The sequence below is a fragment of the Leishmania panamensis genome, assembly GCF_000755165.1.
Source record: "Leishmania panamensis strain MHOM/PA/94/PSC-1 chromosome 22 sequence".
NCBI lineage: Eukaryota > Euglenozoa > Kinetoplastea > Trypanosomatida > Trypanosomatidae > Leishmania > Leishmania panamensis.
In genome coordinates this window covers 514,880-532,218 of record NC_025868.1, presented here as the reverse complement: position 1 = coordinate 532,218, position 17,339 = coordinate 514,880, and the positions used below count along the sequence as shown (strand labels likewise).

The window sequence follows — 17,339 nt, the reverse complement described above, 5'->3', positions numbered from 1 at the left end:
CATGCACGTGTGCGCAGGGATACTGACAAGTCTGGGCCTGTTGTAAGAGACGTGTGCTTCATCTGTTGTGCTGCTATGTCTGTGTACTGTAACCCTGCCACCGCTACTGCATGTGGCTGGTGTGCAAACCTTCTCGTTGATGGCTGTAGGGTGCCCTGCGCTCCCCTTGCTCTGCTTCTCTGTTTACATTGCCGACTCTTTCGTGTCCATTCTGTTTTCTCTCTTCGGGTGCTACGTCTCTTTCTCTCCCTGTGCGTGTTCACTTTGGCGGCATGCGCTCAGCTTCTTTTCATCATCTTTTCATCATCTTTTCTTTCTTCCTGGCTCTGCCACTCCTGGTGAATGTTGCTGTTGATATGTTTGTCATTCTGCCTGTCTGTTGGCGCTTCATTGGCGTGCGTTTAATCCGCACTAAAGAGAGGAAGGCGCCGGCTTCTGGGAGAGGGAGGGAGAGAGAGAGAGAGAAGAACACAAACCCATCAACTCGAAGCGAAGCTGCAGCATGCAGACCTCTGTGCTTGCATGCTGCATCTTGCACGTGGGGCTGTGTCTTCTTTCCTTCTCTTGCTTTCCTCTGCCTTTTCTTTCCTTCTTCCCTAACACACCCTTCTTGCCTTGACTCTGTTAAGTGGCGTGCGTGTATTGTACTCGTATATATAATTATCGATATCGATGGGTATCGATAGGCCTCTATCTATCTATGCATTGATCAGCGCCCCTCTCCCCCTGTTGATGTGCGTAGGCAAACATGAAGAGCTCAATAGATGGTGATCACGGCCGAGGTGCAGCGTGATTGCCACAGCAGGCTGCTTCTCCCTTCTCTTCGACCCGCATAAACAGCTGCACCCCCCCCCACACACACACACACACACTTCGCTACTCACCCAGACCTAAGACGACGCTCTCTAACAAAAGTTCAGGGATAACAAAGAAAGGGACGAGACAATATTTGGCGAATGTGCCGCTGAGGATTCATTCGCGATGCACCGGAACTTGCTTGAGGAGTGCGTGAGGCAAGCACCCTCCCTTCTCCTCCTCTCAAGCACATGGCAGAAATCCAATGACGCTCTTTTCACCCTCTTTTTCTCTATTCTCTGTCGTGACGACGACAATGATGGAGGAGAGGGTGTCTGCGTGTGTGTTGTGAGAAAACGAAGGAGTGAGCATGAGGGAGAGAGAAGAGGGTGCCTTTTCTGTTGTCCTCCTCTCTTTTCCTCTGCGAATCGCCGTCTGTGTCTCCCCTAGTGTCTTATAGGCTACCACCCTTGCTGCGTACCACCTCTCCTTTGGCCTACGTCATATGCGTTCTCCTCCACCTCTACGAACACCATTCCTCTGGGCTACAGGTGCTCTCGCCTTCGCTGTGTTGCACTCTTTGTAGCATACTCGCGCATACGCTGTGCCCCTGGATCGCCGCTCTGTCACCCCACGACACAGTCTCCTCCCTGAGCCGCTTGTTCCGTCCGTGGTTGATATTTTTCTTTTTGTTTTCTCCAGTCATTAGAGAGCAGCCACAACGGCGAAAGAAAAGGGACCCCTCTTTGCCTTCCTCCTTTCGTTTCTTCGGTGGTGGTGGGGGTGGTGGGGCAACCAGCTCAGCGAAAACACACATACACGCAAGGGAGCTCATCAACGCCATGAACACCGGATTCAACTCGCAGAACCTCGGCACGTTCGGTGGGCTGCGGCCCGGTACCACGATGCGGCCTGGGTCCCAGGCCCGGCCCGGCACAAACCGTATGCAGGTCGCCGGTGTGGGTGGCAGCCTACAGCAGCCGGTTGCAGTGTCGGTCGAGGCGGCTGTCTCGCGGGAGGGTATGAGGGCAGCGTCGCGCAGTGGCGTCGGTACCTCTGCCGGTCCCGGACGTCAGGTTGGCGACCGTAGCTACTACATCGGGCTGATCCGCCCCAAGATTGCCGAGCTCTCGGCTGAGATTGAGCGGCTGCAGGAGCAGGAGCAACTCATCGACCGCAACAGCTCCGTGCTCACGCAGCTGCAGCAGAAGTCGAGGTCGCTGCAGGATGACATTGCAAAGCTGAAGGACGCGCTTGCGGATGCAAACGTTGCCGTAGAAAATTCTAGCTCGCGCGACCTCGCTGCCGTGAAGGATGAGTCCACGCGACTGGCGAAGCAGAACATCGCCCAGCGCAAGAGGGTCGACGACTTATTCCTCGCTGTGAAAGACACGGACGCCAAGACGAAGGCGACGTTGCAGTTGCTGGAGGAGGAGATCCAGCAGTTGGACAGGCGCATTCTCAACGAGAACCAAGACTACCACTCCTACACAGCCATCCGCGACGAGGCCTTCGCGGTGTCGGACATGGTGCTGGATCGCCAGCACGAGTTGCGAACACTGCACGCGAAGCAGGATTTTCTGATGGCGAACCTCGCTGATGACCCCGACAAGAAGCGTGCCGCCGAGATGCTGCGCGGCATTCTGCGCAAGCGACGGGAGAGGAAAGAGCTGCAGAGTCAGTGCTCCCTCTCTGTTAAGGAGGAGCAGGAGAAGCTGATTGGGCAGCTCAAGGCGGCCCGCTCCGACATCGAGGTGCTGGAGCGGCAGGTGAATGACATCCGCGACACGCTGCAAGAGTCGCGTGCTCGGCAAAGCGCGCTGGAGGAGGAAGTGAAGAACTTCAGTGGTGAGAACGTGCAGGCCTTTCAGGAACTGCAAGAGAAGGACCGCGAGATGCAAATTTTCATTGACGAGTACCCCGACAAGGAACGGGCAGAGCTGGACAAGATTGCCGAGGCGCAGAAGAACATTGCTGACCTGCTGAGCCGCATCTCACAAGCCCTGGAGATGCAGCGGCAGATGCCGACGGAAAACAGCGCTGACACCCTTCACAACTTAGCGACGCAGGTAGATGCGAAGCGTGACCAGATTCAGAACGACGTGAAGACCCACCAGCGACTGGAGAAGGAGTTGCTGGAGCGTAAGGTGGAGCTGGACAAGGTGGCACACCTCGACAAGAAGATCAAAGAGGAGCTGTCGTCGCACAGCGCCAAGATGGCGGAGCAGAAGGTGGAGATGGAAAGGTTCAGTGACCTTGCGGGGCTGCGGGTGGAGGTGGAGGACACGCGCAATGTGCTTAATGGACAACTCGCTTACTACACGCGTCTACGAGATGGGTCGAAGCAGCAGCTGAATGCGCTCACGGCTCAGTACGAGGCGCGTAAGAAGGAGCTGCACACAAATGATGTGTTCACCACGCTTTCCACACAAGAGCAGCGTATTCGCATGCTGTGGCAGTCTACCTTCTCCCTAGAAGACTACGTGCGTCTGAAGGAGAAGGACACGCAGTACCTCAGCACCAAGGCGGAGTGCCTGCGGATCGTCGATGAAGTGAATCTGCAGTTGCAGAACCCCTCGCGGATTGCCGGGATGGGGGCGGCGCCGCTCTTCAGTGCCACTAGCACGCATTAGTGGGCGTTCGAGCTGAGAGGCGAGGCCGCCTGCGTGCCTGTGTCTCTGTTACTCGCTCCCTATATGTGCATTGCGCAAGGCCCCATTGATGGCCTCGGTGCATGCGATGATTTTGCGCATCCCTTCGTTTTTCTTCTTTTTTTTTTGGCTGATTTGTGTGCTTCTGTTTGAATTATTCCCCCCCGTGACGCTGACGTTGCTGCACTTTTTTGTACGTTGAGGCGCGTGTCTGCTGGTGTGTGTGTGTGTGTGATGAGATCGGACGTTGTTTTCATGTAAAGTGAACCTTTTTTTCTCTCTCTCTCTTTGGAGCTACCAAAACTTCCTTCTCACTCTCGCTGTGCGCAAGCATGTCTGTGTTTCTCTCTCTCTCGGTGCATGCGCTGCGAGGAGGAGAGAGGCGGTGTTCAAGAAGCCTGTGCGTGCGTAGTGGTGGATAGGCGTGAGAGCGAGAGACTGATGAAGGTTCCGTTGCTCCACACGAGCACACACACCCCGCACCCACAAGGGTGTGCCCACGTGTAGCGTACGCCAAGGCGCATCGTTCACGGCGCTCATCACGTTTGCCGTCCTTCTCATCCTCTCTTCTTGAGGTGTGATGACTTTACTGCCCCCTTTACGATCTCCTGTTTGAGACACCTCCGTTGCTTTTTATTGTTTGTCTTCCATTGTCAGCTGCGCCTCTTCTCCCTTCCTCACACACGCACACGCACACACACACACACACACACACACACGTAACCGACACAGATACACCTCCCTTCACAACGTCGCAGTCGAGGCTCCGAAAAGGAACCTGGAGAGGAGAGTAGCGACGCCGCCGCGTTGGAGAGACGGTACTGTGGTGGACGGTTTGTGAGTCTGCTGCTGTCCACTAGCTCCCCCCCACCCCACCTTCTCATAGGACGTCGTGTGCACGCCAAGCAGTGCCGTACGCCATCCTTCCCCAGCTCGTTCCTTCGTGATCATTCTTGACCCTTCACGTAGCTCCATTATCCCCTACCCCTTTCTTCTGCATTTCTTCCCTCCTTTTCCGCACTCATTGCATCATTCTTCACCCTCCCTACAACGGCGATCTCTCTTTTTTGCTCGCCCGCCGCATTGTGAGCCTATCCGCCAGTCAACGACAACTTTGGACGTCTCGATATTGCTTTGCTTGCTTGTGTTACCGTCTTCCGTTTGGCGCCTCATTCACTCGCTTCATTTTCTGACAGTCGTCTGAGTCTTGTTCTTCTTGCAGAAACAGGAAACGAAGAAAAAAGCGGGGGAGAGCGTCTTCGCACATCATCATGACGCACATGGAGCGCTTCCAGAGGGTCTACGAGGAGGTTCAGGGGTTCCTCCTCAGCGATGCGGAAAAGCGCTTCGAAATGGACGTCCATCGCAAGCGCTACCTAAAGGATATGATGGACACCACCTGCCTCGGCGGTAAGTACAACCGCGGTCTCTGCGTTGTGGACGTGGCGGAGGCGATGGCGAAGGATGCGCGGATGGACGCAGCGGCGATGGAGCGCACTCTGCACGACGCGTGCGTGTGCGGCTGGATGATCGAGATGCTACAGGCCCACTTCCTTGTGGAGGATGACATCATGGACAACAGCAAGACTCGCCGCGGCAGGCCGTGCTGGTACCTGCACCCCGGCGTGACCACGCAGGTGGCCATCAATGACGGCCTCATTGTACTGGCCTGGGCGACGCAGGTGGCACTTCACTACTTCGCCGACCGCCCCTTCCTCGCCGAGGTGCTGCGCGTCTTCCACGACGTTGATTTCACCACCACGATTGGCCAACTGTACGACGTCACGTCGATGGTGGACTCGGCGAAGCTGGACGCCAACGTGGCGCACGCCAACACGACGGACTACGTCGAGTACACCCCCTTCAACCATCGCCGCATCGTCGTGTACAAGACCGCCTACTACACCTACTGGCTACCACTGGTGATGGGCCTGTTGGTGAGCGGGACTGCGGAGAAGGTGGACAAGGAGGTAACGCACAAGGTGTCCATGGTGATGGGCGAGTATTTCCAGGTGCAGGACGACGTGATGGACTGCTTCACCTCACCGGAGAAGCTGGGCAAGATTGGCACCGACATTGAGGACGCCAAGTGCTCGTGGCTCGCCGTCACCTTCCTGGCGATCGCCCCGGCAGAAAAGGCCGCGGAGTTCAAGGCCAACTACGGCTCCGCTGACCCAGCCAAAGTCGCTGTTATCAAGCAGCTGTACGCTGAGCAGAATCTGCTCGCCCGCTTCGAGGAGTACGAGCAGGGCATTGTGGCGGAGGTGGAGCAGCTCATCGCTGTGCTAGAGGCGCAGAATGCCGCTTTCGCGGCGAGTGTCAAGGTGCTCTGGGGCAAGACCTACAGACGCCAGAGGTAAGTTGTGACAGCACATGCCTGCACCCGTTCGCTGGCTCTTTCTCTCGATCTCCGTCTGTGTGCGCGTCACAAGGGGAGAGGTAAGGGGTGAGAGAGGCGTTTCCCCTTTTTCTACGTGTTTTTTTTTCTCTCCGTTGTATACATAAATGCTTTCTGTTGTTTACGTGCGCAGTCATGTGTGACGGTCTGCAGGTTGGCACCTGCAGACCCTCCGAAAAGAGCGCAAGCTTGCAGCCACAGTAATGAATCGCCAGCGTGCGCATGGATGGCACGTGCGCGCGTGTGTGTGTGTGTGATCGCCCCACCCGCAAAGCACTCGTTACAAAGACGAACACATCGTGAGAAGAGCACGAAATACGCAAACAGCGAAGTGAAACTCGTTAACGGCTGATGCTGCTCTTCTTGAAACGCTGTAAGACCCTCAGACTGGGAGCAAAACCTGATATGAGGGGGAGAGCAAAGAGCGAACCAAACACTCCAGCGATTTCTCCCGTACGGCACACTCCTCTCTATGACGCGGAAAGAAACAGATCTGAGGGGGGCGGGTGGCAAACTGCTCTGCGGAGTGCCCGGATGTCGAGCGAATATCACGTTGTGCCTCGCCGCGCTTGCTCGTGTGAATGTAGATGGCTAACTTCTTTGCTTTGATGTACGTGTACATGTCTGTGACGAGGAGTGGCGCTAATCCGTGCTGAATCTGTCGTGCATTCCAAGCTCTTTTTCTAGCCACCCTTTCTCTTCTCCCCCTCTTTCCAACTCCTACTGTTTTCCTGTTCGTGACCCGCCCTTCTCTCTTTATCTGCCGCCTCCCCCGACCCGCTCTATCCCGAGCGAGTCTGACACCGACAGTGAAAAAAATGAACGAAACACAACAACGAAGAAAAGGACGCACAACACATCCGCGTAGAGAAGTGGCTGATCATTGACTGATGAGACGCAGAAAAAAAAAAGGCTCACTTTCCGTAGCTTTTTGTTTGTTTTAATACCTCGATGCCCCCATTAGCGGAAACTTACACGCGGTTACGCCTTCGTCCTCTCCCATTTCTCTCTACTTTAAGCTGCGCCTCCCCCGCATACATACCAGGCAGCGAAAGACAGAAGCTTCTACCGCCCTTTCCTCCCTGCACACACACACACACACACTCACACACACACACGCGGTCACTCGACCATCGCTTCTGTTGATGTCTTTCCCCTATTCCGCTTCTCCCGGCAGCGCCGAGGGACCAGAGAAGGGAGCGCTGTGATTGACATGTATTTTTCTAGTCCAGCCCTTAGTGGTTGCGTCATAACCCGACGCCTCTCTTTGCAAAGCTGATTTATCTTCTCCTGATATTATCGTTCCCACCTCTCTCTCTCTCGCTCTTTATCTTGTACTACGATAGGGCGGCGCCCAAGTGGGGTGAAGGCGGAGAAGCCTCGTTTCTCTACTCTTTTCCTCTACCTAGTACGTACGATCAGCCCCACTCTACTGAAACTGTTGGTATCGTCGGAGATGGTGTCCAGAGAGCGGATTCGCCACTCTTTCCATGTTGGGAGGAGGTCAGGTGCAGACATCGACTTCTCTTCAGGGTCTTCTGTTTTCGTTTCCCCCCCCCCCACACACACGTCAGTGACGATGTTTGATGGGGTTTTTCGTTCCTCTCTGCTTTCCCTTCTCCCGCTCCCCCCTCTCTTTTCCCCTTTTCATTTGCAGCAGCACTTTTGGTCCTCTTGCAGGGAGGAGGCAGAGTCTCTCCGCTCGTTTCTTGAGCGACTTCCCGCCGCAACACGTAGGGGTGTATATATATATATATATATGTGCGTGTGTGTGTGGGAGGGTGTGTGTAGTAGCTCTCTTTCCATCCCTCTTATGTTGAAGAGAATGCTAGCTGGTCTTTGCTACTCCGTCTGTGAGTTCAAGCGAAGCCCCACCCCCCACCTCCATCACTTCCACCACTGCGTGAGACACGATGGATAAGGATGGGTGGACCCTGCATTTTTTCATAATTCATCCAAAACATCAATCGCCATTCTGCACGAACGGCATACTGATGCCCGTTTCTCCTGCCTGGCAACGACTAACGCGCCTGGTGACAGCACCTGGTGTGGGTTTCCAAAACAATGGGATGGGAGACTCCCTCGACTCGATTGCTGCCTTCTCCTTTCTTCCCCCCTCTCTCTCTCTGATCTTGCAGTAGCGTGGGCAGGAAGTATTAATTCACACCTAAGCACCACCGCACGCTGGCTGTAACCGCTTTGTTTGATGTTGTTTTGTTGCTGCAGACCGCAGAGTGCGGAAGGCGAGTGGAGGGACATTTATGGCGACCCAGTGCGTCCACGTCGAAGCGGGTATGAGTGCCCCTTAGATGCGCTGCAGGTCAGCGCGTGGACCGCGATCGCAGTGCTTTCGATTTTGCACTACATGCTGCAGATCCCTTTCTTCGTCGGCGCACAGTTTATCGCCGTACTCGTCATCTCTTCTGTGCTTGTGGCGTTAGTAGTCTGTACGAAGGTGGCGCTGGAGCTGTACCCTCAGCAAGACCCCGCCGTCTTCCGCACTGACCTCCCCCGCCTCACCCAGGATGAGCTCGTGCCGGAGTCAGCGGAGCCCAGCACAGAGCCGTGCGTCTTTTGTCGGCGATTTGTGCAAGTAGGCTGCAAGCACTGCAGCGTGTGCGACAAGTGCGTACCAGGGTTTGATCATCACTGTCGCTGGCTGAACAGTTGCGTCGGCGCCAAGAACTACCGGCTCTTCGCAACTTTTATGGTGGTCGCCTGGGTTGCGATGGCGTGGGTGGCGGCGATAAGTCTGTACATCATTCAGCTGATGCTGCGCGACACTGACTCCTTCAAGCGCCACATGCGCACACACGCCTACCGTAGCCCCCCTCAAGCCTTCCCGGCTCTCGTCTTCTTCAATTTTGTGTGCTTGCTCATCGCTGTGGTCGGCATCGGTTCCCTCGGTAAGCTCATCTGCTTCCACGTCTACCTCGACATCACCCACCAGTCCACGTACGAGCACATTGTGAAGAGGCGCGAGAAGAAGCGGGCGCTCGGCGAGTACCGCAGGCAGAGCGGCGAGCCGGAGGCAAAGGGTTTGTTCTCTTGCTTCGAGCTGCGCAAGCGGCGGAACTTTAAGAAACACAGCGGCAATCGCGCTAATCAGCAGGTGAACGAGATGGGCGGCGACGAGGGTAGGGAGGCCGATTCCCCGATGCCGCCGTCGCAGCGGATGCGTAATGATGCTTCTGTCGCCAGCACCGGGAGCAAGGACAACTCTGGAGTGTCGCTGCATGCCAGGGTGCAGGACGTCTCCTCAGTATCGAGGGGAGAGGGCTTTAGCAGGTCAGCAGCGCACTCGCCGGCGAGGCGGCGGAAATACTTCCCAGTGTCGGAGAGCGGTGAAGAGCATTCTTCCGCCCACCTCTCTGACAGCATCTCTTCCCGCCCCTACGAGCCGGTGCAATAGAGCGAGTAGACAGAGGCGTCCGTTACTGCCGCTGCCGTGGCTGCTGTTTTTGCCTCTCGCTTTTTTTTCTTCAAGTCGCCATGTTTGCGCGGCATGAATTTGTGCTATGCTTCCGCTTGACGCAATCACTTTTACGATCAAGTAGGTGATATGTGAAGGGAGGGCCAATACGACGTGGCGTTTCGCCTGCTTCTTTCTATGTGTCTCATGTGGCGCATGATGCAGGATGACCCACTGTTTGCGCAGCACGCGAGCTTTGTGAATGACTGACGAGCTGATATGCTGGTGATGATGATTGGCTTGTCGTCTCGTGTCTGCGTGTTTTTTTTTTTGGGCGATGTCCCCCTCCTACTTCGTCCATTCCTTATTGCTCAATCTATTTTATGGTGTTGCTTCTTCATTCCTTGGTGTGCCATCTTTGTTTTGTGTTTGCGTCTTCGCTCTTGCCCTGCCACTGTCTCTCTCTCTCTCTCCTCGTACCGTTCTTGCTCATGCTCTCCGATTGTGCGGTGGTGATGCGCTTACGCGCGTGCGCATGCGCTTCGGCGGGTGTCACGCGACCTCGCCTTTCACTGGATGGCGCTGGTCTTGACTTTCGCTTCTCACTGCCACATCGAAAGCGACTTAGATTAAGCCCCCCTCCAAAAAAGGGAAAGAGCGAGCAGCTGCCGCACGCACCTTCTCCCCCGCTTCCCGCTCTCCCCTGTCTTGTGCTTTCGATAGCGGCGGTGTTTGTGGTGATGTTGATGGTTGCCAGACGAGGTGGGGGTGGATGGATGGAGAAAGAGTCATGGGAGGGGGCACTGTGACGAGCAATCACATCGCCCATGCTCCTGTATAAGCTCAGCCAAAGATGGGGTCCGACCCGTCTTTGGCTCTCCTATTCTCTCTTTCATCTACCCTCTCCTCACAACCCATCAGCGGGCGGGCGGGCTGGAGGAGAGGGGAAGGTATAACCGCGTAGGCCATCTGTGCTTGCCTGAAGCTGATTTTCTATATCGTTTCCCTGTCCTGTCCCTCGCACGCGCTTTCGTGGGCGGTGGTTGAGGAACGATACTGCTGCTCCGGCGCTCCCTCTTTTCCCGCTTAGGTGCGGCGTCATCTAGCTTACCTTCCCCACCTGTGGTGGTGAGGTTCATCTCTCTCTCTCTCTCTCTCTTGTGCGCTCTGTGTTCTCCGTCCTTTCATTATTCACCCTCTCTCCTCTCCTTCTTTCCCCATTTTTCCTTCAAAGCCTTTCAGTGTGTCTTGTCGCCCTCCGCTCCTCCGCTCCTCTCCGCAGGACTTGCCGCACACCGCGCGCTTTCTCTGTTTCTCTGTCGCTTCACTTCTCGCGCTCTCTTTCTTGCCCCCGTGTGCGTGACACGCACTTATAGGTACTACAGATCCGAGCCTTTTCATCCAAATCTGTCTGCTACCTGCATTCACCAGTGTACTCAGACACCGACGCACGCACGCACCCACACACCCACACACACACACACGTGTATATATACATGGATACGCCTACCGTCAAGCCTGTTGATGGCTGCGACGGCGACCGAGAAAAGTCGAGCTGAGAGGCAATAGGGCGAAGAAACAAAACGTCTCACTTCTGTGTGGGATTCGGTGGATCGCCTGCGGCACCAATTAGCAGTCAAGTGAGCAGCGCAATCCACCTTCCCAAAAGAGAGAGAGAGGGAGGGATGCGCCTTGCAGCTCCACTGCACAAGCTGGGACATCCGCGCAGAGGCGCTGTCCTCGCTGCTGCCGCTTCTGTCATTAATGTGAACTCTCGAAGAGTATGCGGTGGGGCGACTCTCGTACTGGCAGGCAAGACGTTGCCGGGGCTTGCTGAGACACCGCAGGTTCTTCGTGACGAAGTGGTACCTATGGTGGGACTTCTTCTACGGTCGCGATTATTGTTGGCTCCAGGGCCCACAGTGTCAGCGCCATCGTCATCGCAGCTCACTTCATCGTCGGCGATCCCAGGGGCTACAGACAGCAGCAACCCCATCACGGACGAAGAGGCTACGGCGTCTGTGTCGCTGGCTGCGCAGGCGGACGCAACCTCCATTATGGTGCATCCCGCCGAGGGCGGCGTCGGCGTTGGCCCGACTGGTGCTGGGCCTGCTGCCGAGGCCTTCTGGGGCGGTTGCAGCGGAGCTCCGTATGTCGTCTCCTCACAGAATGACATCACCAGCGAGGCACGCCTGGATCAGATCGTGGCCGTGCTGGAGGAGCAGCGTGTGGAGCGGCAGCGCAAGATGTTTGAGGACATGATCGTCTTCGAGGGCGGCGCCGTCTCTGACCACCCGTCTCTGGGCACAAGCCTCATCATGCGGGACTTCGTGCACTTTGCCCTCTACCATAGCAAATGGGGGTACTACCCGAAGCTATTTCGAAAGTACCGCCAGCTCATGACCACAGGCTACTTCGACCCCATCCCGTTCGCCTCGCTGCGCAACCAGTACGACTATGAGCGGTATGCCACCAAACTACATGAGTCAACGCCGGGTTTCGTGACACCGACGCAGCTCTTTCAGCCCTACTACGGCTGGGTGCTGGCGGAGTACCTCGTCACGACGCACCGCGCCAAGTTTGATCCCCGTGAGCCGCTCATCGTATACGACATCGGTGCCGGCACCGGCGCGCTAGCGTTGTCGATGCTCGACTACCTGGCCGAGCACTTTCCTGACCTCTACGCTACATGTGAGTACCACGCCGTGGAGCAGAACCCGCACCTGATCCAGGTACTGCGCAACAGGCTTATCCACCACTACCACCACGTCAATATCCACCACTTGTCGGTGCTGAACTGGCGGCAGCTGGAGAAGCGGCGCTGTGTCGTGCTCGCCGTGGAGCTGTTCTCCGGCATGCCGCACGACTGTGTGTTGTGGGACCAGGAGGCGGTTGTGAGTGAGCACTGGTTTGGCTTTCAGCAGCATGACAACCTCGCTACGGCGCACGAGCGCTACTACGCCCTACAGGATCCAATTATTCTGCGCTATCTGCGCTACCTGAACTGGATGCAGGAGGAGTCGTTTCATAACTTGAAGGTGCTTTGCCTCACCGACGGCCGCGAAACCCTTGACGCACCGAAGCGCCGGAGCATCGAGCCGAACATGACCGACTCCACCACCGCGATATTCACGAAGATGGCGTACATCATGAGCCCTTTCCACACTGCCTGGCTGCCAACAGTGCAGATGGTCTTTCTTGAGACGCTCGCTCAGTACTTCCCTCGCCACCACCTGTTCGTGGCGGACTGGTCCAGCGTGCGGCAAGCATTACCCGGCGTGAACGGACCTGTGCTCCAGGTGAAGTTGCGCGTGGCCAAGGATATCTATCTGCGCAGGCCCGCCGACGCGCTACACACGAATGCTGGCGTGGTCGACATTTGCTTCCCGACAGACTTTGATCACTTGTCCACTGTGTACACCCGCATCTGCGGGGCGCACAAGGAGGTGGAGTCAATGCGGCACCCAGTCTTCTGGCAGACGCACGGCGGTGACAAGACCGCGCTTTTCACAACGCGCAGCGGATACAACCCTCTGCTGGAGGACTTTCAACCCTTCCACGTCTTTACTTCACACCATTCACCAGAGCTGTAAGTGGCGTGTGTGCGGGGGTCTTCCCATATTGGATGCACGCGGCAGGCAGTGGCGGAGTGGTGAGCTAGCCTGTGGGAAACCCCAGGCGCTTTAGTTCAACGACTGCGTTCCATATCAGTTTGACATCCACCCGCAGCGGCACGCTCGCATTCCTCTGGCGTGGTGCCCGCAGTTGGTGTGTGTGGGTGGGTGTGTGCTGTTCTTATCGCCGTTTTGTGGGTTTTGTTTCGATGGTTTGATTTGCTTTTCCTTGCTGTCATTGCCGCTGTGGGCGGGACATCTTCGTATAGAGCACTTCTGTGCCCACAAGGCACGCATCGTCTCTTGCCCCCCTCCCTCTCTCCATCTTCAGATGCAATACGAGGCGGTGGGAAGGGTAGGGGGGGGGGATGCGCGGGACACACACACACACACAAACACACACACACACACACACACGCAAAGGAGTGCGAGGGGAACGCAAGCGCGCGGGTATGCTTGTGTGTTATGAGGTGTGGAGTGCAGGAGGGTATTCGCGCCAATGTGCGTCTCTTTCTCTCATTCTGCCTTCTCGCTGTGTGTACCTACTCTACTGCCCAGCTACGACACCAGAGGCTTACTGGGCAGTCGTAGCTGGATTAGCGAACTGGTGCCACAGAGGACAACACCCTCGCGCAGAGGCTACTGCGCTTCTTATCCTGTACGCATGTCCGCGTTTCGTGTCGTGCTTGACGGCTTGAGCTCGGCTCGGTTGCCTTGACGTTCTTCTCGTTTTCTTTTTTTTCTTTCGTGTTCCCACCCTTTTGTCCACTCGCCCCTCTTCATTCCTTCGCTCGCTCTCGCTCTCTCTTCTGCCTTTGACAATCACCGACCTTGTCGGAGGCTCATCCCCCCTTCATCCACACACACGCCCACCCAAAGTCCAAAAAAACGAAAGGAGAAACAAACGAATACGTTGCCATTTTCTATTTTCTTTCCTTTTCCACTCACTCGCACCCTCTCTGAAAGAGGAGCGAGTTTGCCGTGCACGAGAGTACATATGTATGTGTGTGTGGGCGCTTTTTATTTCTCGTTTTGCTTCGTTATTGGATATTGAGTAAGTGTGTGCAGACGCTTGAAGTGACTCCCCCCTCCCTACACGCCCATCGCTGTGCTGTAGTGGTGCTTTCTCTCTCTTTCTTCAAGCTCTCGCTTCTCGTATACAAGCGCCCTGGCGTATCGCTCTGTGAGTTTGCTGTATCGTTAATTTGCGGTACAACATCGACGTCCACTGCAGGGGCACCTCGTAATCTCGCCACTGGGCTTAAACGGCTGGTTTGATCACTGCTGCTGCGGTGGCGACGGGCCGTGGACGCTCTCTGTAGGTTGTGTCTCCGCCGGTACACTGCGAAAAGGCGCTCCCACACATAACTACGCTCACACACACACCCACACTCACACTCACCTACGCAGACAGAAGACTCCACCACAAGACGCTCTGGAGCACTGCAACACGATCTCTTTCTGTGTGCTGTTCTTTACTATTCTGCGCATACATTCTCCTCCCCTCCCGACAGAGAGGAACAGTCGCCTCTTCATCCTCACCCAGTGTAATCTCCCGTATCAGACCAACGCTCAGCACCAGTACCAGCATCGCTAATTCACGAGCCTGAAGGGCACCAACGGGCACCGCTATACCAAAAAAGAGAGAAAAAGGGAAACCCTCATTTTTTCCAGTATTTCCAATTGCCCGTGAGCTTTGCGAGTTATTTCCGCCCTTTCCACTACTGACCCCCCCTCCCTCCCTCCACCTGTGCTGCGGCGACTACACGGACGCCCCAACAACCGTATTTCCAAAAACTACACACCTCGAGCGAACTCCAAAAGCGGAAAAAAAGGGGGAAGAAGACCGCTGCCGCGGTGTTCCAAACTGTGTTGTGTTCCTCCTCTGTGCCGCACGGCTCTCTCTCTCTCTCTTTCTCCCCCCCTTCCCGACAGCATCCCGCAAGTGTCTATTTCCTAGCGTTTCTTTGTGCGTGTGCGTGTGTGCTTTGTTGTTTTCATCATCTCTGTACAAATAGGCCTGCGCTCTCTGTTGTGCTTGTTGGTTGTCAACGGCGCCTCGCCTCGCTTTCTTTCTGCGTTCGACAGTATTTACCTCCTGTAGAGGTGGACGAGGCAGGGCACTGTGCGTGCGTGATAGAGCTCTTGTGTCTCATGACTTTCTCTTCCCGTTGCTTTACGTTTTGCATTCTCGACTCACACTCTGCCTCTCTCGGAAGTACGTTGGGGGGCTGCTTTCCTTTCTTCTCCTTCGGTAAGTTATAGTTGCCTCCTCTTTCTTTGATTTGCCTGTTCTCGTTTGGCTTTTGTGTTTCTTGTAGACTTTCGCTCCCCTTGCTGTCGTTGTCGTCGCTGTTTTTTTTTTTTTTTCTGGCGCGTACTTGAGTGTCTCCGCCTCCCTACCCGCACCACACCCCCTTCTCCCTCCCTTTTCCTTCTCCTTTCGCACTCACGCGCGCGCGCTTTCACTTTTTCGTTCCTCCTCCCCCCTTAGTGTGTGCTCCGCTGATGCACAGGCCGTGCACAGCCGCATTTTCTCTTTGCTGTCGTCTCTTCACCCCTTCGCTTAACCCTTTTCTCTTTCGTTTCTCTTAAACGCTCCCTCCTTCCCTCATAGGGCCACATACACGCAAGTACATCTGCACCCCGTTACGTGTGTAGGTCTCTGCCTGCGCACGCGCACACGCACATAGCCCCCCCCCCTCCACACACACACCATCGAGAGGCTTCGGGCATCACAACTGTGTTGTTGTTTTCTTTTTTTCCTTTTGCTCTTTTCTGTTTCGCCTTGTGGACCCTCTCCAGGTGCGCATGTATGTGTGTGTGTGTGTGTCTCCCTCGCCTCTCTCGATCCTTCTCACTTTCTCCGAGCCTGCGCAGCACTCATACGCACACTCACTTACTCCCGGTGGCGTTGCGTGCGGTCGCAGCGAGTAGAAACAAACAACTCTAGAAAATACAGACATATCAACGGGGGCTGCTGAGGATGCACTCGTCTCGCACGCGACAAAGAGCTCAGCCACCACACCACCACCACCACCACCAGCAGCAGCAGCAGCGACCCGCGTTGAATCGAAACCATTTCTCTCCGCAATCGACGGTCAGAGGCACTTTGCGAGGTGCATCGATTGCCAACTCGAGGTGCGAGGAGGACAACATCAGTTCTCTCAATCCCGAAACGAAGACGAGTGCCAAAGCACAGGAGTATCTCCTGCCGTTGAGGCCGACGTGTAGCCAGCGTGCGACAAGTCGTAGTTTTCTTTCAATGCATGGCTCACGCGAGACGGAGGTGGATATTACAACGAACGGAAAGGAATTCGCTACGGCGTCCTCCTCGCCGTCATCTTCATCGACAATCTCACCCAGTATGTATCCCACGCCGCTATCCATAGAGCACGAGCTCGCCGAGACGCAGCGAGAACTTAAGCGACTGCAGATGCAGCTCAGACGTTCTAGCAAGCTCGAACGGCAGAGGGAGGAGTACATCTCAGGGTTGGAGGCTACTGTGGATGCACAGAGACGTGACAATCTGCTTCTTCGTCATCACCTAGCCCGCAGGCAGCTCTTGGCAGAAGCGCTACAAGAGGATAACCGCGCTCTTTTGGAGGCGCAACAGCGCCCCATCACCCACACACAGCCGCTTATCACACATAACTCGACAGGTACCATGACGGTGGCCCCCACGAGGATTGCCTCTGGAATTGGCAGCGAGCAGCCTTCTCCTTACTCCTCTGGCTTCCACATGCAGCTACCTGAGCGACAGAGCAACTTTGCAGGTACCTCTCCGCCACTCTCTCCGACGCAGTCGATGTCGCCATCCTATCACCACACCTACAGAGCCACTCAAGGGCCACACGAACATGAGTTGCCACTGCATTCGCCGAAGGTGACCGCCATTCACGATCGACGGGCACAGACGCAGCTAGCTCACACAGCTTCGGCGTGTGTGTCTGCGGATCCGGAAGAACTTCCGCATCTTCAATCATTACTACACCAGCATCGCACTGCCGCCAAAATTTCACCGACTCATGCCCATTACACTACCCGCAGTAGCTTTGCATCACAGACACAGCCCCTCTCCGTCGACGACGAATCCCTTTTTTCTAGGACTATCCAGTCTTCTGCTTCCCAAGATGCACACACCGTGATAGAATCAATATTCCTCACAACGGAACAGACAACTCCGCAAGAACCGCTCTCACTCCTTCGCATTAACTCAGCTGAAATAGTAAACGCCACCGAAAACTCTCCTCATAACAGTAGTCACCTCTTCAACAACGAAGACACACAGCACCCGAAACATCACATTCCTGCGCACAATGCAGGCAGCACACTCCATCCACTCCACCGCAGAATTGTCCCCTACAAAGTCTCAAGCACTCAAGGCCACCATCACTTTCCGCAGCACGAGGCGGAGATGGCAGCCCTGCGTGACGAGATGGAGGAGCAGGCGGCGGAGATGTCAGCCC

General features: G+C 55.7%; 5 protein-coding genes across 5 annotated transcripts in view; all 5 read left to right on the top strand.

Annotated features, from left to right (window-relative positions):
- Positions 1-1,817: 1,817 nt before the first annotated feature.
- LPMP_221250 (intraflagellar transport protein-like protein) lies at positions 1,818-3,428 on the top strand (the record flags this gene model as incomplete). Its single annotated transcript, XM_010700825.1, has 1 exon — positions 1,818-3,428. The coding sequence occupies one exon, from the start codon at positions 1,818-1,820 to the stop codon at positions 3,426-3,428; it is 1,611 nt and encodes a 536-aa protein (XP_010699127.1).
- A 1,289-nt stretch (positions 3,429-4,717) lies between these two features.
- FPPS (farnesyl pyrophosphate synthase) lies at positions 4,718-5,806 on the top strand (the record flags this gene model as incomplete). The annotated part of the gene is made up of 1 exon (XM_010700824.1): positions 4,718-5,806. One exon carries the CDS (start codon positions 4,718-4,720, stop codon positions 5,804-5,806), a length of 1,089 nt encoding a protein of 362 aa, XP_010699126.1.
- Positions 5,807-8,050: 2,244 nt separating this feature from the next.
- LPMP_221230 (palmitoyl acyltransferase 11, putative) lies at positions 8,051-9,256 on the top strand (the record flags this gene model as incomplete). Its single annotated transcript, XM_010700823.1, has 1 exon — positions 8,051-9,256. The coding sequence occupies one exon, from the start codon at positions 8,051-8,053 to the stop codon at positions 9,254-9,256; it is 1,206 nt and encodes a 401-aa protein (XP_010699125.1).
- A 2,057-nt stretch (positions 9,257-11,313) lies between these two features.
- Positions 11,314-12,849, top strand: LPMP_221220 (methyltransferase, putative; the record flags this gene model as incomplete). Its single annotated transcript, XM_010700822.1, has 1 exon — positions 11,314-12,849. One exon carries the CDS (start codon positions 11,314-11,316, stop codon positions 12,847-12,849), a length of 1,536 nt encoding a protein of 511 aa, XP_010699124.1.
- A 3,007-nt stretch (positions 12,850-15,856) lies between these two features.
- Positions 15,857-17,339, top strand: part of LPMP_221210 (hypothetical protein) — a gene marked incomplete at both ends in the record, with an annotated part of 3,757 nt that continues 2,274 nt past the window's right edge. Inside the window, one exon of the mRNA XM_010700821.1 lies at positions 15,857-17,339. Within this exon, the coding sequence (XP_010699123.1) occupies positions 15,857-17,339 (1,483 nt within the window).